General features: G+C 41.3%; 2 protein-coding genes and 2 pseudogenes across 2 annotated transcripts; 2 read left to right on the plus strand and 2 right to left on the minus strand.

The window, feature by feature from the left end:
- Positions 1 to 880, minus strand: part of LOC141433696 (GTP-binding protein Di-Ras2-like) — a 4,088-nt pseudogene extending 3,208 nt beyond the window's left edge.
- Positions 881 to 3,521: 2,641 nt separating this feature from the next.
- LOC141433381 (nuclear protein localization protein 4 homolog) lies at positions 3,522 to 13,348 on the minus strand. The gene is made up of 11 exons (XM_074095397.1): positions 13,342 to 13,348; positions 12,744 to 13,007; positions 10,547 to 10,710; positions 8,821 to 8,996; positions 7,586 to 7,801; positions 7,229 to 7,424; positions 6,203 to 6,336; positions 5,406 to 5,563; positions 4,933 to 5,166; positions 4,395 to 4,687; positions 3,522 to 3,671 (listed from the first exon to the last, which is right to left on the minus strand). Exons 1-11 carry the CDS (start codon positions 13,342 to 13,344, stop codon positions 3,656 to 3,658), a joined length of 1,854 nt encoding a protein of 617 aa, XP_073951498.1. The 5' UTR covers positions 13,345 to 13,348; the 3' UTR covers positions 3,522 to 3,655.
- Positions 13,349 to 13,925: 577 nt separating this feature from the next.
- Positions 13,926 to 19,608, plus strand: LOC141433382 (uncharacterized). Its single transcript, XM_074095398.1, has one exon. The coding sequence runs from the start codon at positions 14,105 to 14,107 to the stop codon at positions 15,731 to 15,733; it is 1,629 nt and encodes a 542-aa protein (XP_073951499.1). The 5' UTR covers positions 13,926 to 14,104; the 3' UTR covers positions 15,734 to 19,608.
- A 140-nt stretch (positions 19,609 to 19,748) lies between these two features.
- On the plus strand, positions 19,749 to 20,857 carry LOC141433793 (integrator complex subunit 12-like; annotated as a pseudogene).
- Positions 20,858 to 23,080: the final 2,223 nt, after the last annotated feature.

The raw sequence follows: 23,080 nt of genomic DNA on the forward strand, positions 1-23,080 counted from the left end.
GCTAAAAGCCGAAGCGACCACGATAAAGCCTGTGCGGTATCTATTTGACCGGCTCCGTTGCGTTTGTAACTAAGCGCCGCTCGATTTAATTGATCAATAAAATGCTATACTGCGGGAATTGGGCCTTTAAAAATTATTTTTTTTTTCACTGCAAAAATTTATGAAAATTTAAGGGCACATTAGAAGAGAGAGGCGAAAAAGTGGCGATATCTGCTCTCGTAAGAGAGACAGAAGATGAGTTGTCTATTTATCGCATTATTAGTTCTGTGCAGGATCGGATAGTGTGAAAACGCTGTAGGGGGCAGGTAAGTGTGGTTGCGTGTGTGGGGCCGAGGCTGAGAGTGAGGCCGAGGCTGACGCGGGTGGCGGCTGCGCGCAGAGTCCGAGCGCGCCGGAGAGCTGGGCGCCGCGCTGGAGGGCTCCCCGCCGCGCGGCCCTTCGACCTGCGCGACCCGCGACACTTCCCGCCCATGCCCGCCAGGACTAGGGCGGCCCCGCCCCCGCCCCCGCCGCCCCCGCCGACGAGCCCGAACCTACGTCCCTGAAGCTGCTCTTATTCGTCCCTGATGATTCAGCCGACGGTCGCGTAGATTTGCGCGAAGTCAGCGTCCACGAGGCGCCGAAGATTGTATCTAGTTGATTCCAAATTTCTGTGTCGATTGTCTATGGATGGAGTTTGACCGGCAGTCTCGATTGTTCGGGACGGTGCCTTTGAAATTACGATTGAAGCTTGACCAGAAATGTTATATTAAGCTACTAGTTATGTCGGAATTGAATGTGCCAGTATTGCGGACTCGAGCTTTAACCGTGAGATAAACGATGCGTTGCGAGTTACCTCGGAGCATGCGAACGACTCTCTATTTTTCGATTCTGGGTACATTTCTGGTCAAGTTGTATTCGAGTGACATGTATTAGTACTAGGTACCGGTATTTTATACCAAATTTTAAATGATCTAATTAATATTAACGATTAGTCACTTCCACGTCTAAAATGATGTTCGTGGCAATTTTGTAATGATTTATTTTTGTTTTGGAGCCATGACAGACCATAATGAACGTCAAGTCGTCCGCAGCGCGGGCACTGCGGGCGCTTTGTAAGGGAAATAACGCAGACTATTTTTTACTAATTGCGTGTTGTTATAGTAAACAGCAGATCCCATTAGCATATACGCTTGCTTGGTGCTTCAGTTGCCACACGGGCTAAGTGAAGGTTGAGATTACACACATCACAATGTTGCTTCGCTGATCTTTCACGAGCTTTCACTGAGAAACATAAGGAAATTAATATCTGTTTCTAAAAAATATTCGTCAGCAATAGTTTCGGCTTCTTTCAGGCCAATTTTATCTCGAACGAATCGAAAAATAGTCTGCAACGATCGTAATGTAAGCCTTGCGACTGCTCGCCGCTGCGGGCCCCGAAAAAAAATACAAAATGTAAAAATTAAAAAAAATAGTATCAATTTATAGTAAGAATAAAGACGCACTAGCTATGAAACTTCAACATAAAGCAATGTTCGGCGACTTATCGACGAACTTCAATCTGGGACACCTCCAGCGTCCCCGGTCGTATGAGCATTTGTAGAAGTTAAATGGAAACCTCGTGAAATCAAACAAAAGAGCTAATGTGACGAAGGGAAATACAGGTGGGATAATCCCTGCTTAATTAGTCACTGTGATACTTCTAGTATGTCTTTATTCTTCGAACATTTATTAGTTAAGTCAAATATTTTAAAAGAAGAAAAAAAAGATGCTTTAAGACATTGTATGTATACATTTTAGCTAATTGTTTTATGAAATGACGAGTAGAGAGCATCCGCCGCCGCAGTCGCGTCCGGCTGCGAGGGCGGCCGGCGCGGCGGCGGCTCATGCACCGGGCACTAACCGAACACTTACTGTTTAGTTGTTCTGTCCTCCCGGTAGCGGTATCGGCAGCGACTAGTGTCTAATACTTACAGAGTAATACTAAAACGGGTAACCAAACATCCCAAGCGACCGCGAGCCCTGACTCTGACAGCTGTTGTATTTATAGTGATGTAGCTGTGACCGTGTAAGAGAATATTATATGTAATGATTCATGCATTGATGCGTATTGGAATATTTGTCGAGCCACACAATGTATTCACTCCCGTAGAACGTCGCATGTGCTGCTAACTCGACGCGTCGGGACGAGTCTAATTTATATGTTTCAAATTTAAAATCGCACTCGTGTTCATTGTATATACATGTAGGTAGCGTATATATGATTCGAATATATCGTGTTAAAGTGTAAGCTAGCGCACGGCGCGTCAGCCGCAAGCCCGCCGCGCGCGCTGGTTGCGCGGCGCCTAGTTACTAAATTGTACATATTGAAATAAAGTATTTTTACAAAATCGACTGTATCGTTTCCTTTGCCTACTATTTTATGGGAGATGAAATTTTATTAGCACTTCTGGACACTGCCTGGGAAAATATTGGACCAAAAGATCCACCTTACTGAAACACATTCTGTCACAACGTCCTCCAATCAGATAGGCCACACTGCAAAATGTCCACTCTTCTAGTATAGTGATGCAGAAAAATCGATAGTTTTAATCGGATAAAGGCTATATTACCCGATATCTCTTTTTGTGCAATACTATCGATAGATAAATAGATAGATTGGTATTTAAATCCTTGGCAGTTTAAGCCACGGAGATGGCAAACTAGAGTAAATAGCATGCCAACGAGAGATGTGAGTATAAATAATATGAGTTTACCGGAGCATAGACGTCATGTCAATTTCGTTGTCATTTGAGTAGCATCCGGTAGTTCTATGGCCATTCGCCATCATCTTGCGGTGTTGCATCTAAAGGCTTTCGCACAAAGTTCATTTTACATTGCAAATACGCGACATCTATCGGGTGATCGTTATTTTTACCTAATGATTCACCAACAATTTTTACGCAAATAAGTGATTGGCAGACCACGTTTCGCCGAGTAACGGTACGCCGATGAAATTGTACGCAAATGTATTGTTTCGCAGACTAACGTTTTGTAACTCAACCTTTAGTAAACTATTCAGTTGGCTTGTGAGTCAGTAAGCCGTACAACAACTATTAACAGAAATTCGTTTAGCCGATTAATTACTACACATTTTCAACGTTTGCTCGAACGTTTACTTGGCGAAACGAATTATACCACACGTTGCTCGGCCAAAAGAAAAATCTGCCAATAGTTGTCTGCGAAACGAAAATGCGTAATTAAACTCGGCGAAACGACGAGTCTCTCCTTTCCACTATTCAACACTAGGTGGCACTAGATTCTCAACGATATACCATTGACGTAAAGTCCTAATTATGGTACCAGTTCAGAAGTTATTTACTTATTTATTTCGAATAAATGTTATGATCAATAAAATAATCGCTGGGATTTTAAATTGAGCATTTCTTTTAATATTGGTTTCTGTACAATACAAATTGAGATTTGACTGAAGCTGGAAGAAAGCATAAAATGGCATATTCTGGTCTGTTAGCGACTGTGCCGCAGCAATAAAAAGCGTGTCATACAACGCATTGTATATTTCATCTTTTTCTCGTCGTGTCCCTCGCATACAAAAGTCGCCGGCGCCTCCGGCCGCTGCATACAAAATGGTGCGGCGCGTCGCCGCTCGCTGCGGTGGCGGTGACCAGCCAACTGCCTACATCGCGTTGCTCCTGCAGTGCAACGCATTGGTAAATTATTTTTCACACCTCTCCTTCAGAAAAGTAACTTTTCCTCCCTGACGAGAGGGAGCAAAGTGCAACTTTTCTGTTCAAGGTTTTTCTAAGTGTTTTATTGCAAACGCCATTTTTTGAACTAGATAATTGTATAGCCATGCCATTTTCTATGCTGGTTGTTCTTTAATAATATTTAGTTTTTTTTTTGTAACTTTTTTAATGCTCGGTGTGAAAAGTTGTATGAGCCACTCGGAGCAAAATTATTTTCATCATTTGGGCGTTAACACTTTTGAACCTGATTACGCTCAGGATGCTAGTTTAGAATCCTCGCTACGCTCACGATTCTATTGTAGAATCCTTCGCTACATTTCTGGATTCAATGTACGCCCTCGCCGTAAATACACCATTTTGCTCCCTTGTGACACAAATAACTATTGCCAGTCTTACGGTAATATTCTACCGGCGAGGCGAGACGAGAATTGAATACGGCGGGCGCGAGAATGCATACAAATTTCAATTCTCGTCTCGCCTCGCCGGTGGAAAATCACCATTAGAGCCTAACTGGGACGCCATGGCTATCTCCGGAATCCAAAGGGCGTCAAACAGAGCAGCCATGGCTACTCTTCAGTCAGTTCGACGACGTCGTTAGGAACTGACGTCCAAGATGGCGACCGACCGAACTGATCGGATACACAGCGGCCGAGGCCGAGGGGGGCTCACCTGGGCATGGCGCACATCTCGCAGGCGTCGCGGCGCGCCTCGTTGTGGAAGGTGCAGAGCGCGCAGACCCAGAGGTCGGCGGAGGGGGGGCGTGGGCGGCGGGGCGGGGGGGCGGCGGCGGCCCTCGCCACGTGCTCGAGCGTGGCCCACGCGCCGCAGTCGGCCCGCCAGGCCGCCGCCGCCGCCGCGTCTTGCGCCGCCACCGCCCGCACCAGCGGCGCCAGCGCCTCCAGCCCCACGCCCAGCGACTCGTTGCACGCCACGTACAGCAGCGTGTGGAGATCAGACATCGCCTGACGGAACACACGACACCGGTTTATACAACACTCGTATGACAAGGGGCAGAAACGTGAGCGGCCGTGAGTTACGATGTGAGCGTAGCGAACGTTAAAGAAGACGCCCCGAGCTTTTTTTTTAACTCGGTTATACGACGTCGCGTACAATAATTTCTCTACTACTAGGTAGGTGAAATACAAAAATACCGAGACCTCGCCACCTCACAGTCTGCGTGCGTTCTCGTTGTCGGCTTGTCGCTCACCTCGAGGAAGGTGTCGGCCTCCTGTATCTGGTGGTGCAGCGCGGCCGGCGACTGCGGCTGCGCCTGCAGCGGGCGGTGCGCGGGCGGGAACGAGGCGCGCGGGCTGAACGTGGGGGGCACGGCGGGGGGCGCGGGGGGCGCCGCCGGCACGCCCACCGGCACGTCCACCAGCAGGAACGCCACCGGCACGCGCTGCGCCGCCGTCTTCACCTCGTTGCCGTACGCGTCCTTCTCCTGCAATACAACATACGACCGACTTCTGAGCGACGATAATAACTAGTGAAGCGACTCGCCCGGTGAGACGAAGCAGCAGAGGCGCGTCGTTACGTTTGTCAAATTTACATACGGCCAAAAAATAGTACATTAGTATAAAAGCTCGGAAAGAAGAAAAGGGCGCGCGCACGCAGCCAGGTCGGGCGCGTCCCGCGAGCCGGCAGCGGGCCGCGCCTGGCCGCCCCTGGCAGTGCACTGACCGTGTAGTACACATCGGGCACGATGCTTCCGGGCTGCGCGCGCACGCAGGCCAGGTCGGGCGCGTCCCGCGAGGGCAGCAGCAGCCCGGCCCGCTGCAGCGCCATCGCCTGCGTCGACACCTGGTAGCCCTCCAGGTGGATCTGGTTCGTCTTGTCGCCTGCAATACGATAACGTCAAAACAAATTCGTTGCCAATTCGTGTCGACTTGAAACCCTCGCTACGCTCGTGTGTCTTACTTAATGGACTTGAAATTTGACAGACATATTACTTGAAGATTGAAGATCATAGATGTGCACGAATAGAACGAGACAATTGTACAATCCTACTAATATTATAAATGTGAAAGTTTGTGAATGAGTAAGTATGTTTGTTACTTCTTCACGCTGAAACGGCTGGACGGATTTGGATGAAATTTGGTAAAAAGTTAGTTTATAACCTGGATTAAAACATAGGATACTTTTTATCTCCATATTTCTACGGGATAGGGATAATATCTTGAAATAACAACTTAGAGTCATGAAATTTGTTATGTATGTATATAGCTGAACATCTGGAATAACACATAGGCTACTTTTTATTCCGGTATTCCCACAGGATAGGGATAAAATCTCATGAAATTTGGCATGCTTGTTATAAAATAACGTCAATGAAAATCACGATGTAAGTTTAGGGGATTCCCACGAGAATTTAATAAAATCCTGTAATTCCAATTCAACTGCTGTACCTAATGATTTTCGCGTGCGAAGCCGCGGGTACCTAAACGCTAACGCTAGTTAATAAAGAAATAGTGAGTGACCGGTGACGCAGACGGTGACGAATTTGGAGCCGTAGCGGCCGCCGGCGGCGTGGCGGCACGCGTGCGGCCGCTGGCTCTGGAAGTGCGCCGCCATCACCACCTCCTGCGCCGACAGGAAGTGCGTCTCCACGCCGCTGCACACACACATACACACACACACATATTACTTGCTAAAACTAGTAAGTACAAGTCTTCTGTCTCTCTTGCCTGCCGGTTGTGACGAGAGAAATAGAACATTACGTACGTCGAATAATATGACCACAAATAAATAATATAGCCACATAGGCACGGTTGGTGTGTTTTGCTTACTTTAATAGCATTATTTCGTACGGACTTATATTATGGGGAGGAATTAGAGCAATTTATAATTTGAAGACGCGTGAATCTTTAAAATCTTTTTTTAAGGAAACGGGTATCCTAACCCTGCCGTCGCTTTATGATTTGAAATAATCATGTGTGTTAAAAAGAACATTTGTGATTTTCCCACTAACGTCGATAAGCCAAAGGTTGCTAGAAACACAGTGAAGCTTAAAGTTCCATCTTACAGACTGGCTAAAACAAAAAGTCGTTTCTGGGAAATTGCATACGTTTTTATAATAAAATTCCAAAAAATATTATAAATGAAACGGATACAAAATTCGTATCTGTTGTCAAGAAGACATTAATATCTAAGGCGTATTAAAAATTTAATGATTATATCATGGACAGTGATATTTGGAAATAATTCCGATCCGCATTAGCGATCCCTTCAAATAGCGAACCTACTGTGTTAAAAATAAAGTTGTGTTAAATACTTGTGATGTATACAATATAATAATTTAATAATATTGTTAATATGTTTAAAAAAATACCTCGTTGAGTTTTTGCCGAATTCTTCTCAACAGAGGTTTTTCCGAACTGGTGGTAGATTTTTTTTGACATTCACAAGTGCGTTTTAGTCTAAATTGAATAAAGATATTTTTGACTTGACTTGGACGTATTGTAAGTGGGGCGGGTCGGGGCGTGTGTGTGTGTCCTGGTACTGACCGCGTGCACTGCACCCGTCCGGGCTGGTCGGGCTGCGGCAGCAGGTCCGTGAACAGCCAGCCCACGCGGCGCAGGCCGAGCTGGTCGCACAGCGCGGCCAGCGGCGCGTCCAGCGGGTCGTCCGGCGCCAGCGTCACGTGGTCCCGCGACGACGACTGCGGCGGCTCGTAGATGGCCGCCACGCGCGCGCGGATGCCTGAGGGCCACACCGGACAACCTCACTAATATTGATCAAGTCGCAGAGATGACGACTGGTCGAACCACAATAATTGTCTTCCGGCTGATGCTGATGATATGGTCTATTGGACCCCCGTCGGTGGGTGCGTGTGCGTGTTGCGTGTTGCGTGTTATAGTTACCGAGCGGCACGTCGGGATGCGGCTCGTAGCGGCCGAGCAGGTACCCGAGGCGCTGGTGGCCGCTGGCGCGCCAGTAGCCCAGGAAGCGGTCCACGAGCGCGGGCGACTCCAGCAGCACGTTGTCCACGAGGCGCCAGGCCTGCCGCGCCAGCGACAGCGCCGCCGGCTGGCACTTCGAGCACACGCCGCGCGGCCACGGCGGGTGCTCCCTGCACCCTGACACAACAACAACGACACTCATTTCACGACCCACTCTATTATTGCCCTTCTTACTGTTACTACAGTGCTTTCATTCTAGTATATTGCGGTGACACTTGATGCACGTTTCGTTTTACTCAAAAAAAGTTGCTGCGGTCTAAATATATGGAAGTATATTTCAGTTGTAGCCTGAATATGACTGGCGTAAAATATATGAACATAAAGAACTATGTTATACGAAATAAATTTAAGCTATCAGATTTTTATAATCAATTAATTCAATTCAAAGCACAATTAAGTGAAGAAACGTAATATGCATGTAATGTAATACCAGAGGCTCCTTTAGTGATGGGACCTAATGGATCTTGAATTATATCGGTACTTATTCATTAGCAAGTAGCTAACGAATATTCTTGCAAGTAAAACCCGTTTAGCCATAATTAAATGGCAACCTAGATTTCACTAATAATTTCATCAAAATTAGCGTAATAATCGGATTAACGATGACATTAATTATGAAAAGATTTTAAATTATCACCCGCACCATAATATAATAAAAGTACTGTACACCAATCGATCGCTGATTGATGCGATGGAACTATGGTATTGGTAATTTGCTAGACATTAGAATGGATAGGTAGATATCGATCTACGTTTACTAACCCACAGTTCGCTGTCGAATCGATTGTTGATCGATTCCATCAAGTAATAGTAGAATGGATTGATCAACGTTGATCGATAATTTCTACCACACCAAATGACCCATGGTGAAGTAGATAATAAGTCCAGATTAGGCTGTAAATGTAATTCACTGATTCAATATGAGCCATCACTACTAACGAGAGGCGAGCCGGCACTAGTATCGTGAGATCCGTTCACTACTTTGCCATTTGCGTCAAGTTTGTGATGCGAGAATAACTGAATGCGCCAATCGTAAGCAAGACCGTAACGTGAAACGGATCTCTGAATACAACGCCATCTAGTGATATTAGCCTGTCAAAAAACCGTCGTTGTATGTTTCTGGGCGGGGCGGGCACCTGGTTTGATGGTGAGGCTGGGTTCCCGGAGGTCGACGAACTTGGAGCCGGCCTGCAGCTTGCGCAGATACGCGTGGAACGAGAGGTGCTTGATGTTCTGCGCGCGCAGGAAGCCCTCGTCGTACGGCTCGAGCGGCGAGCAGTGCACGCAGCACCCCGCCGAGTTGTGCCGGCACCTGCACAATGCACATGACGAGTGACGAGTGACGAGTGCACCACCCACCACACACACCAGCTTTAACATCACATTCTCAAGATATTTAACGGCCATTCTCATTTATCTGTGCACCCAACTAATGAGGGCTATCGCGAATGAATTCGCCGCTAGGGGCGCTAGTGTAGCGTGAGGTCTCCGAAATGTCAAATCTCATAGTTTTTGGGTGAGCTACGCGGGTTTATTTATAATTAGAATAATTTTGTGAATATTTGCATTACCTGAAATTAATTATGGCAATTATGCGTTATGGGGCATGAATGTCTGTGTTTTGAGACAGTTTTGTCTTTCGAAAATTTTGTCCTCCCTTTTTTTCCGAACAAAACGGGACTAAGCAACACTGTGGTTGCTGGATATTTTTATAGTAAGGTTTTAGGTGTATTAAATATGATTTTAATCTAAACTTTGTTTAACGCCCGTAATAACAGACTCTGAAAGCCACACTTAAAAACCTCACGCAACAGTGCGCCATCTAGTGAGACCAAAAACGATAGCCCTCATTACATACCATACCCATACCATATCACTTTATTGTCGTGCAAAAGCAACATGGTAATTAGAATGAGCACACAGATCTGGATAATGGTGGCAGCCATTCTCGTTCAACTCTAATTTAATTACCGTGTCACTGGTGCGGAAACGCGACACGCGTATTATTAAACTGGTGCATAGATGAATGAAAATTACCTTCAAAAACTCTTTCAGGATCGAAAACTCGACAAGACTTTTGCTTATATAGTCATTTTTTTTTTATGTGATACAAATGTAGTGTCCGTAGCTCAACAAATAACTAGACAATAATATAATGCATTAACTTAATTTTTTCCTTAGTTTTATTTAATTTACTTTCAAAAACAATTACGTCATTCTTTGTGTTGTCATGCTGTGCTGTCTTGCAGCTAATCTTATCAGCTCAGCAAAGTTCAGCCAAGGCTAGTGCCCGTTAACTTTAAATGATCATTCAGGAAGCAGATGTGATTGACATGAAAGTGCTTCACCATTTTAAATCTTTTAAAAAGTAGTGTCACATGCATCATGAATGATATTTATTTTTTTATTTTTTATTTGACTGGATGGCAAACAAGCAATGATGATATGATATAGTGGTTGACTTTTAGAACACAATAATCAATCACGCAGCTGGTTCACAGGTCATGTTAGAACAACATTCATTACGTAACACTCGGGAATGATAATGAAACAGCTCAAACTAGTTAGAGTACATAAATATACCATCAGAAAGCTAGTTTAGACTGAGAACAGATGGGTTTGGTGATTGAGACAATAATTATCATTTAATTATACCATTCGGGTCAGATTCTTTTACACAAACTTAGATAATAAATGAAAACGTTTAGCAACCCTTCACAACCTAGTGTTTTGAGATAAATCAGTCAGTCATGTGCCATCTTGTAGCAATAATGCCTAAGCTTCTAAACCATAAGATTGTTTTCTATGAAATTAGCAGATGTAAGCAGCCAGTACAAGCAATTTTCCCGGCAAATGACTCACAGTTTGTCATCTCGTTGTCGTTGTATGAGTCCTGACATCTGGTATAGCTGTAAGTCAACTTCATCCTCGACTAGCTTGCTGTCTGATGCAGGGGGCGCCGCTGTGTCCATCGCTGTGGAGGTGGAAGGACCCGCCTCCATGTGAACGTCTTCATTATTTGATGCCTAGAACATTTGAATGATTCACCTTGTAATAAATTTTTCATCACACTTGCTCGTAAACAGTGTCGTGACATGCAGGCTACCTTGGTTGCAACCCCCAAATAAAACCCTCAACCTTAATTAATGCGCTTGTCATGAAACCCGTGGTCGGTCGCATGAGTTTAGTTACTGCATGGTGTGGCTGCTCCGTGCGCGCGCTGCACACGCACGCCATGCACATGCTGCAGAGCGCTGCCAAGAGCGCAGTCAGCGGTATCGGCAATTTTTGAAAAATTATAGTTTTTCTTTTAAAAATATATAATTTTACTCGCAAATGTGATGAAAACATTGTATCTTAAGTACATTGTGTCTTAAGGGCGGTACTAGAATTACGAACATCGACTCATTAAAGCCCTCAGTCTTCGACTTCGGGCTTCTAATAGAGTCTCGTTCGTAATTCCTTATTTACCGCCCTTAAGACACAATGTACTATAACTAACTGGTTAGCTATTTTGATATCACTTTGTTTCTGTCCTGATAAAGGTAAAACGTGTGGTTAAATTACTACTGGACATTGATTTGTATAGGTATTTAACTAAATGTGAAGAAATCAGTGAATTAATATCTTAAATATTGAAATTTCCCCATTTAAACTATAAAAATTTACATTTACACTAGTCTAGTTTGTATTACAACGATAGATAAGCAAAATGTATAAAACCTTGAATGTACCAAATCTGGCAGCTGATGTTTGTTTACACCTATCCAAACCAAGTATAGAAAAGATGAATAACTTAATATTCTAGACAGCCACTTATTTTTTTTGATTCCTACAAAACAATAAAACAATGCTCTGGGATCTGCAATATACATTAAGTACAGTAGTTGTACAGTCAAATGCAAAGATATTGACAGGGCCAAAGTTACAAAAATAAATATACACAACTTTATGCAGTTAACATTAAGGTTGTGTGTGTATACATATTTTTGCAACTTTACCCGTGTCAATATCTTTGCACTTGACTGTACTATCACATTTGCTGATGCCCATGCTAGCTGCTTTATGCACAATGCACAGCGCAGTGGTGTAAATGGGTTCCCCTTGTTTACGCATATTTTTTTATGCCATAAACTTCTATTTTGCATAATCTTTTTACACCACATAGTATTTATGCCAAAACTGTTTACGCATAACAGTTTATGCAGAATTCTCTTACACATAACCAATGTAAGCCGAATGGGCTTTACTCATAATTTGTGAATTCCGAATATTGTTCAGGCAGAAAATTACTTATGCTTAAATTAGTTACTTTCGCATATTTAGGGGCTGTTTCACCATCCATTGATTAGTGTTAACTGACGGTTAAATGTGATGCCGTCTCTATTTGTTTTGTTTGAATAGACGGAGATGGCAATGGATGGTGAAACAGCCCCTTAATGTAACTTTGAATATTGTTACCACCAATTTTATGTCTGGAAAGCAAATATTCATATGTATTTAACAGCTTTGCCAGCCCGTCCCCCTTTTACTGTTTCGCCAATCCAAGTATCAAATATTAATTACAATTTTACAATTCTAACCTTAATAACTTATTTTTCTAGTCATCAATAGTAATTAGGTAATTTATTTTCGGACATAGTTTTGGACAGGATTTCGGCCTATCAAAATTGGCTGAATTACAAATATGCTAAACAAGATTATGCATAGTAAAATTAATAAATATTATGCTAAAATAAATTCGGGTAAACCATTTTTCAGCATATACAGCAAGTTTAAGATTGTCATAAATAAATTAAACGAAACCTGTTATGCGTAAAAAGTTTTGGACAATATAAAGTATGCAAATAGATGTCACCCGTGTAAATGGTGTGTAATAAATGGTCCACCATTGAATCATCTTTGATCAGAGACCATATCGTCTGTCCCACAAACTCGTGATAGCATTCACCATCTCTTTCTATCCATATCTCATACCATGCGGTAGAAAGAAATGGTGAAAACGATTGTGATTCCAAGGTATCTTAGTGTTAGACAGTAAAGCCTCAGGATTCAGTACCTGTGCTTCAGCTTGTGATTCAAACAGAACAGCTCCGTTGACGGGGCTGAGGTAGAGCATGTCTCCGTGCTGCAGGCCGAGGTCCTGCAGACGGCGCGACTTGCTGGAGGCGAGCTCCTCGCGGCGCGCGCGGTCGCGGTGCAGCGCGAACGCGAACGAGCGCAGGCGCAGCGCCTCGTGCACGCGTTCGTACAGCGCCGCCGTCGACTCCGAGCCGCTCGCCTCCACGCGCTGCGTGCCCTCCGCGGACTGCACTCGCAGCATCTGCAAATCGCCGTCCTCAAAGTTCAACATCGCACCTTCAAACTGCACCGTCATCCCTAGCTCTAGACCGCGCGACTACGGTCTCGTGCATTCGGCGATGATGAACAAATACTAAAATCTTGATTCTGAATTGAATACTATTTTGTGGGTTACGACGATGGAAACATCGCAGAAACTGGAATATTACATCAAAAGTTTAATTAAAAAAGTCAGGTGGAATACAGCCGCACGGCTTCCGTTAAGGACTGGACGGGGACGAAAGTGTTCGCCATTTTACGGGAAGCGATCTATCCCTGTGAAGAAAACTAAATTAGATTAATAACAAACAAATTACCATTTTCTTTGAATGCTCGACTTTTTGTTCTACACATTAGTAAACATACCATTATAATCGCATACGTTCTGTCATTTCACTATTTTTTAACAGTACGTTCATAATGTTTTCAGCTATTAGAACGTGACAATAATCCCTTTACATTAAGCTGCTATAGATTTAAAAATTGAAAACAATTACTTAATTAACTTAAAACTTTCGTGTGGTTATTTCATGCTATTTTTAGTAATAATGTGTTTTTTTATTACAAACAAGAAATCAACTAGGCCAATAAATTTCTTATTTAGAAGGTTGCTACTTTTAAAGTGTGGTCGTCACCATTTAAATACGTACTATAGTTCATCACAAACTCTAGATTTCTTTTTCAATTTTTGATTTTTAAGTACAAGGCAAAAACATCTAAACATATACCAAACTTTTTAATGGACAGAGCCTTTTATTTAAAATATTTTTTGAAGAAAAACAATTTCAACTGTAAACAAATTTCTTTAAAAAAAACTGTGCATCAAACAAAAGAAAGGTCATCATCAGCATCATAAATATCAAATCCAGAGAAGAAAACTTAATGAAAAAGGCGGGAAACTGTTAAACTTGGCGGACGCGTTTTTTTGAAAATTTCTTTTAAATATTCTTTTTATCTGTAAATATAGGATCAAATAAGGTGTAAAGTAAAATATTTAGATTCTGTGTATATATTTATTTAATTTTGTGTAGTTCTAGAAGAATATTTGGTAAGTAGTTAGTTAATTTTTATACTTTAAATATGAGTAAAGAGGAGCCCCCAGATCCTGGGGGTTCATCTTCACTGCAACCACCATCACCTGCTTATTATGTTACGGTAAACAACAATAGCGAAGGTAACAACGATAATCACAAAGACAATGACTCAGTCATGGGCTTTGATTCTGATGCGTCTCACGCTTCAGCATCGGCCGAAAATTCGAAAACATCTCGTAAACGTTCTTTTGTTCGACACATTTGCAAAACGTGTAACAAAAAAACGAGACATCGGAATAACAGTGGCTCTGACCCTAATAAATCTTGCAATTGCAATACTGACACTGACCCTGATAGCCCGACAATTATTTCTGAAAAAGTAACACCAAATTCAGCAGATGAGACTATTTCTAAAGATAATCAAGGCAAGGTCTCCATTGGTAGAAAGTCCTACCAACCATCGGATGCTTCTCCTTACCTCATTCATGTGCAGCGCATCGAGACATCACCTTCTGACAATACCACCTTACATCCAGTTACATTTGGCAACTTCTTATTGAAACAAAAGTACAAAAATATTGTAAATGGCAGTGTTAAGCGAATTGGTAGGAATAGGATTGCTGTTGCTTTTTCGAACTTTATAGATGCAAATGCTTTTATATCCGATGCTAACTTGACTACCCATAAACTGAGAGCTTTTATTCCTACCTATAATGTAACCAGGATGGGTCTTATTCGTGGGGTGCCTGATGATTGGAGCCCTGAGGAAGTCATTGAAAATGTTAAGGTTCCCTTAGGTTGTGGTGAAATTATAAAAGTAAGACGTCTAAACTACAAAGTAATGGTTTCAGGTGCACCAGTGTGGAAACCTTCTCAAACTGTTGTACTTACTTTCGATGGCCAAACACTGCCCAAAAAAGTTTTTATGTGCTACAATGCCCTACCGGTGGAATTATACATTTTTCCGACCATACAATGTTTTAACTGTTGCCGTTTTGGCCATACCAAAATACAATGTAGGTCAAAGCCTTGTTGCTTTAAGTGTGGCCAAGGACACACTGGGTCTTCTTGCGACATCACACCAGAGGATGCATCCTGTTCCCTATGTGCAGGTCATCACTTTGCTAATAGTAGGTCCTGCCCTGAACTTGACAGACAAAAGAGAATTAAACATAGCATGGCAACTTCTTCCATCTCTTATGCTGAAGCTTCAAAACTGCACCCAGCTGTTTCAAAATCTTTTGCAGATGTGGTATCTCATGGCCAAAATAATTCTCATGTGCAATCAGGAAATCAGTTATTTACCCCAGGTAGTTCCCCCACAAAATCTTACAAAAAAACAATTTTGCAAAAGCCAAGTCCTCCCCGCATCCTATCCAAAGGTTATGATCAAGAGGCTCATAAAGCCCTGATAAGAGATTACAACATGACTCTTCCATGTAAGGGTTGTGCTGTTAACAATCAAAACATACAAACTAATAATAATCAAAATAACACTCCATCTATTTCAGATATCTTAATAGCTTTGTTAAATTATTTAACACAAACACAATCAAATAAAAATACACCGTCCAACGTTGCCCCCTTATTTGAAATTTTGACCCAGTTCTTGAACATCCACAATGGACAATCACTTAAAGATTGTTCAGTGGAATTGCCGCAGCATAATCAATAAGAAAAGCGATCTGCTTTTCTTATTGAACAAATACAGTCCAATAGCAGTAGCCCTACAAGAAACATGGCTAAAACCAGATTTTTTCTTTAAAATCTCTGGTTTTTCCGTTTTGCGTGAAGATAGATCTGATGGGTATGGCGGCGTTGCTCTACTCATCAACAATTCATTTCATTTTGCTCCTTTTTCCCTTCCTCCTCATAGTGCTGAATACTCTATTGTTGCTGCTCATTTAAATAATATTTTAGTTTTATCTATTTATATTCCCTGCCCATCTTCAAGCATACTTAATGAAATAAATTCAATTTTATCCACTATCCCCAAACCCTTTATACTTCTTGGTGATTTCAATTGTCATCATCAATCATGGGGTAGTGCCAATTCTAACCATTTTGGTAAAATTCTATTAGACATTCTAAATAACCACAATCTTTGTTTTATAAATAATGGTAGCCCAACGCGTCGAACCGAGCCAAATGTTGCTGTCAGCGCAGTGGATCTGTCAATTACTACCCCGACTTTAGCGGCCTCTCTTTCATGGGACGTCCTCTCATCAACCTTTGGCAGCGACCATTTCCCAATAGTCATTTCTATTCCAAACAACTCTTCCTTCAATATGCAAAAACGTTGTCTTCGTACTCCTCGTTTAAGACATATTCTAACACATGCTAACTGGCGCCAATTTAGCATAGAAGTGGAACAAAGAATTTCTTCACTATCTAATGTTGTTCCGGGAAATGAGGTTAAGTGTGCTGACGATTTTGCTAAATCATTGATAGACGCTGCAGATAAAGTTTTTCCGGTTAAAAGCACTAGATCAGAAAAACTGCCTTCTCCGCCCTGGTGGGATAGTGAATGCACATCAGCAATAAAATCCCGCAAAAATGCTGAACTAATTTATGCTAAAGATATGACATTTGACAACCTATCAAATCTTTCTAAAATTGTTGCCAGTACAAAGAAACTACTTAAAAAGAAAAAAATTCTAGGCTGGAGGAACTTTTGTACTTCCATCTCGCCTCAAACTAGTTCAACTGAGGTTTGGCAAAAGGTAAAACGATTTAGATCAGCCTTTAGTGACACTAATATCTCTTCGCTATCACCTTCTTTGACGGATAAATTTTTAGACCAGCTAGCACCAGCTTCAGTTCCTCAGGAAATTCTCTTAAATCGATTTACCTTTTGTCCCTCAGTCGATAATTTTCCAACTGTTTCTACTATTGAGTCTCCATTTTCTTTATTAGAACTTAAAGGTGTTTTACGTGGTCTTAAAGACTCTTCGCCTGGGAAAGACGGAATTCCGTATTCATTCTTGTGCAATCTTACTGATTGTGCATTAACATATTTTTTAAACATAATAAATACTATTCTGCTCACTGGTAACGTTCCTCCGTCGTGGAAAGTTCAAATAATTATACCAATATTAAAATCGAATAAATCCCCAACAGAGTCTTCTTCACACCGTCCTATAGCTTTATCTTCTGTGCTCCTTAAACTGGCAGAACATTTAGTCAAGAACCGTTTAGAATGGTATTTGGAATCCAACGGACTATTAGCTAGTAGTCAATTTGGGTTTCGAAGAGGTAAAAGCACGATGGATAGCTTATCCATATTCACGACAGATATAAGATCAGCACTATCACTTAATCATAACACTATTTCTGTTTTCCTTGATGTTTCTGCAGCATATGATAATGTTATTTTAACTATTTTGCTTGAAAAACTCAACAAACTCAAGGTTCCCATTTGTTTGTCTAATTTCATTATCAACATCTTATCCGAAAGATTTATTACCGTTTCTACAGGCTCGTTAGAACTAAACAGAGTCGTTTGGAAGGGATTACCACAAGGTTCGGTTTTAAGTCCTATCTTGTACAACGTCTACACTCATGATCTAGAATTAGCACTTAACAGCCCCGTTAATATTTTACAGTATGCTGATGACCTTTTAATTTACTACTCTGATGACAATGTTGCTACAGCCACGGATATTGTCAACTCTGCATTAACCAGATTACACATTTGGCTTTGCTCAAATGGCATGGAGTTGTCAACTACCAAAAGTTCAGTATTGGTTTTTAGTAGAATGAGAGCTATTCCTGAAGCTACCATATTATATAACAATGAACCAATTTCACAAGTATATCAAGCAAAATTTTTAGGAATTATATTTGACTCTAAGATGTCGGGACTTCCACACTGCGAGTATATTGTTGCTAAGTGTGAAAAACTATTAAACATTCTTCGATGTTTATCGGGTGTTTGGTGGGGCTCGCACCCATTTTCCTTAAAATTAATATACAATGCCCTGATCAGAAGCAGGATAGACTACGGATCGTTTTTATTGGAACCAAGTAACTCCGCTGGTTTAAAAAAACTAGATCAAATTCAATCGAAATGTCTCAGGTTAATTACTGGCGCCATGAAGTCTAGCCCGATAAATGCTTTACAAGTAGAGTGTTGTGATCCGCCACTTAAACTAAGACGACAGTTTTTATCAGATAAATACTTATATCGTTCCATTCAGTTTTCTCAACATCCGATTCTAAATAAATTGGAAAATTTATCTTCACACATCAGAACATCGCGTTATTGGTTGCATAAGTCTTCTCCGTGTTTAGTAAAAAGTTTGCAAAAATTCCGTTCTTTGGATGCTCCAACTCATAGATCTCACATTCTCCCTATATTTACATGCGACTATCAGGCTCTTATATTCTCTCCTAACATTAAGTACAATTTAAACATTGATAAACGCAGTTTGAATGCTAATACTTACTTTAATAGCAAGGTTTACAGTATTTGGCCGGAATGGCATTATATCTTCACTGATGCATCGAAAAGATCGCCTTCAGGGTGTACTGGTGTTGGCATCTATCATAGTCAGTATAAAATAACACAACTTGTTAAATTTCCGCCTGAGACTTCAGTTTTTACTGGGGAAGCGTTTGGCCTCCTAAAGGCTGTAGAATATATACTTATCATGAAGCTAAGGGAAGCTGTTATTTTCTCCGACTCTCTTAGTGCTCTGCAGGCTCTTGAAAAGTACCCATTTTGTAGATCCAGTCCATCATACCCCGTAATCATTGAAATCAAGACTAAATTATTCCAATGCTTTCTTAAAGGTTTCTCAGTAGTTTTTACTTGGGTTCCAAGTCATTGCGGCATCAAAGGTAATGAGAAGGCTGACAAAATTGCCAATAAAGCAATTGAAGACGGAGATATGTTCCCGTACAAAAATTATACTCATGACCTAATCAATCTTCCGCGAACATATCTCCAACATTCCTGGCAAGAGTGTTGGTCTCAAAGTTGTATCCTGAAAGGTAAAACTTACAGCCGCATACAGCCCTCCATTCCTAATAAACCCTGGTTTTTTAAGTATAAATTTTGCAAAAGAAGTACTAGTGTTTTAATAAGAATGCGTTTAGGTCATGTCTGCACGCCGGAACACCTGGCGAAGATTAATATCATAGATAGCCCTGCTTGTGAGTGTGGTTCGGAGGTAGGTGATCTGAACCACATAATTTTATCTTGTCCACTTTATGACCGTGTTACTTTTTATAACAGTATTATATCACAAAGTATTCCATTACCAACATCCGTTCCCTGCTTACTTTCATCTAATAACCCATGTATCTATGCCTCCATTGCTTCATACATTGTTTCTAATGATATTAAAATATAAATATGCTGCCTCTCATTATAATTTGTATTCACGTATAACTATTCCGTCCAAACCCGATCCTGATCCTAAACTTTCCTATCAAAATTCCGTAATATTTTTTGATTAAATTCCGCTCCGTTTCCTCACTTTGACATTGGCACAATCGTCGTTCTATCCGAACTTGTATATTGCCATTAAAAAAAAAAAAAAAAAAAAAAAAAAAAAAAAAACTGCCATAATTTCTAAAAAATTAGCTCGCAGTGTATGCAATTAATTTGGCATTAATATCAAATAAATACATTTTAATCAATCATTAAGCCGGAAGATCTTAGCACATAAAGCTCTAATCATAAAATGACATCCATTGATTTTGATCCAGCCATAAAAATTATGCTTAAAGCACTTGCACTCTAGTGCTCGGAATTCTACCGAAACAATTGAGGCTTACACTCGACTTCATCATTCGTCAGACTATGGCAGTGGCGAAGACTTTGGGCAACGTGTTGCCAAGAAATACTTGAATGAGGAGAAGATGGAATCGCCTCGGATGGCGAAACACAAGAGTGAGAAAGCGGCAAGTGCTAAGACTGTGCCGATTACAACAGAGTCCACAGCAGCTTCAAATACCTGAGCGGGGAATGATGATGGGTCCGTAATGGACGGGGAGCTGCCCGTTTGATCTGCTGGAGGAGGACCTAACTGTGCAGTGTGCAGGCAGATTGCTGTGCAAGCTGGCAAACAGATTAGTGGAGTGTGATGCTTGCACGCGCTATATCATCAGGTATGTTTGCCATTACGGTTTAGGAATATGGTTTTAAAGTTAATTTTCTGTTTAGGCTAATGCAATGCCAAACATATTATTTACACAAAAATGATGAGCATACCTAAACACAATTTGGACTGAATCTTTTACTAACTTTTTGGGAATTTACTGCGACGTAATAAATACATGTTTGTGTAACGCGTAAATAAAACTGCATAGTCCCTTACATAATAAAGAAGTCTTATATGAGCAGTATAAAAACGATAAATTGAATTTGTGAATTCTAATCCAAAAAATTTAACATCATTTTTCTATATTGATATAAATAAGTAACTCATGCTAATACTGCTCTTTCCAGGATTGTCACAAGCCAGTAATCAGCGACAATGACATGAGTGCAGGCTGGCAGTGCGCGTCATGCCTTGCCTCTCAGGGTTTTGTCACAAACTACACCAAAATATCATCAGCCTCCAAATCTCCGACCCATGTCTCTGGCTCCACTACACCTGTTAAGATATCCTCGGGAAGCTCTTCATCAAAGGTTACCACTCCAAATATCAACATAATCTCTGCGGATAAGAGGCTTCAGATCATGAAGAAGAAAGCTGCCAAGCAGCATGAGAAAAAAAAACATAAGTGAAAAAGCATAGGTGAATTAACATAACATGAAATAACAATAAAAGTTCCATAGAGCCTCATATTTTTTGTTTTATTTAAGAAATTGAACTCTTGTCTATCTCACCTGATGAAAAGTGCAGACAGATGAAGCCAAAGAAGTAGCTCACTGGTTCAGTAACAGCTTATTTTCACTCTAGCCTTGAATGCCACTAAAGATCTGTGTTTATACATCTGCCCAATTCAATTCAATTTGGCAGTGGAATTATGATGTTGTGACCAGTGGCGTAGCTAGGTGGACAAGGGCCCCGGTGTATAGAGAAAGAATTGGGCCCTCCCTCACTACCTCTTTCCATGTAGCATGAACTTATATTGGCCTTCAAAAATATTTCAAAATGTAAAAAAATGGCTCGAGCCTGCTCACAAGTTTTTTTTTTTATGCTCCTGTTTTTTCAAAGCCTAGGTTAGAGGGCGCCCTGGGCTCCGGGGCTCTAGTGCACTGCACCACCTGGCCATACGATAGCTACGCCACTGGTTGTGACATTTTTTACATGAGTTGTTGATGTTGGAAGGAAAGGTTAGATTTCACATTTATTAAGTATTTAGTTTCATAAAGTAAAAAGTGTTCTGTAATATACTGAGCGGCAAAAAATTTGGCCCTCAAATGTTTGTAATAATAGGTAATTCTGTATGGAGAGTGGGCCAAATGTTGTGCCGCTGAGATTATATACTTAGTTCAAAACAATAAACAATGTTTTACTTTTTTTACTAGTAACTACTAGTACTGTTTTTTATTAGTAATATTCGTTACTCTTTACTCGTTATTAAAGATATTTTGTGATAAAAACTATACTTAGTAAGATTGGTTTTAGGAATCTTTTTGTATTTTTTTTTCAATTCCAAATTTTTTTTACTTTTACGGTCATCCCGTAAAACCCATATCGAAAATACAAACTGAAATATAAATGCACAGAAAAACCAGAAAAATAAGACCAGCGCTTGGAATCGAACCCAGGTCCTCGGCATTCCGTGCCGCGTGCTATACCGCTACACCACCACATATACTCCACACAGCACAGATGGCTACAGCATAGATGTCGCTAGTGTCGCTGCTTAAGTGACTAAATAAGAAAACAAACAGGCTGAGATATATGGTGCATAGTAGAAATTCGTGTCTGTACCAGTGGTGGTATAGCTGTATAGCACGCGGCACGGAATGCCGAGGACCTGGGTTCGATTCCCAGCGCTGGTCTTATTTTTCTGGTTTTTCTGAGCATCTATATTTTAGTTTGTATTGACTAGTTATACGTAGCAGATGTAGGATGAAAAACCGCCATGCTGAAATGAGACTGGGCTGGCCCATGTCTGCTGCATGCACCTGGAGAGATGGGCACAGGTTACTACCCTGTGGGCATCTGAGACGGAGGTGCCGGGACGACTCGGACGTATTCAGAAATGACTGGCAAGACTTAGCTGCCGACAGGGGAGGTTGGAAATCTGAGTGAGTGGCCTTTGCCCAGCAGTGGGACATAGAAAAAGGGTAATTAATAATAATCTTACATAACATATGACTTACCAAGTTTATAACACAAAAGCATACAAGTACCTACAGAGAAATTCTGAAGAATAGTTAATAGAGACCTGTAAAATACATTCAGTTATAAATTTCATGTTGTGTTAGCAACAAACCTTCCGTAGGTTCCATATTTAAGGAATTGTAGAGTCACATTGCACTGCACAAGCCTGATTCTCCCAAATCAACAGGAGGAGGCTGTTGAAATCTTCACGCAGGCGACGCATTATGGAAATGGAAGCAGACCCCTTCTAAATGATTGCTTCATGAAGTCCCACTTCAATGTGGTTGGTGTCAGCACTTACCGCTCTATTTCATTGATATTTATACTACCTATCATGTTTGAATAGGTACAGCGCTGAACACTTCGTATAAATCGCATTTTGCCCATTTTTTTAGAGTTCCGTAGTCAACTAGGAACCCTTATAGTTTCGCCATGTCTGTCCGTCTGTCTGTCTGTCTGTCCGCGGGTAAGCTCAGAGACTGTTAGTACTAAAAAGCTGTAATTTGACATGTACGAGTATGTACATTATCAGTCACGCCGACAGTGGTACAATAAAATAAAGTAAAAAACATTTTTTTAGTGTACCTCCTATAGACGTAAAGTAGGGGTGATTTTTGACTAGCCCTATATTGTGGGGTATCGTTGGATAGGTCTTTTAAACCCATTGGGGGGTTGCTAAGGTTTTTTTTTCTATTCAGTGATCTGTTTGCGAAATATTCAACTTTAAAGTG

This window comes from Choristoneura fumiferana, chromosome 12 (genome assembly GCF_025370935.1).
Source record: "Choristoneura fumiferana chromosome 12, NRCan_CFum_1, whole genome shotgun sequence".
NCBI lineage: Eukaryota > Metazoa > Arthropoda > Insecta > Lepidoptera > Tortricidae > Choristoneura > Choristoneura fumiferana.

Bases quoted from the DNA above. Each gene is read 5' to 3' on its own strand.
- LOC141433381 (XM_074095397.1), bottom strand. The intron at 8,997-10,546 runs GTGAGTCATTTG...TGCATTGTGCAG, and splicing joins CGACAACGAGATGACAAACT to GTGCCGGCACAACTCGGCGG. The intron at 5,564-6,202 runs GTCACTCACTAT...ATCGTATTGCAG, and splicing joins CGTCACCGTCTGCGTCACCG to GCGACAAGACGAACCAGATC.
- LOC141433382 (XM_074095398.1), top strand. From the start codon at position 14,105: ATGAGTAAAGAGGAGCCCCCAGATCCTGGGGGTTCATCTTCACTGCAA.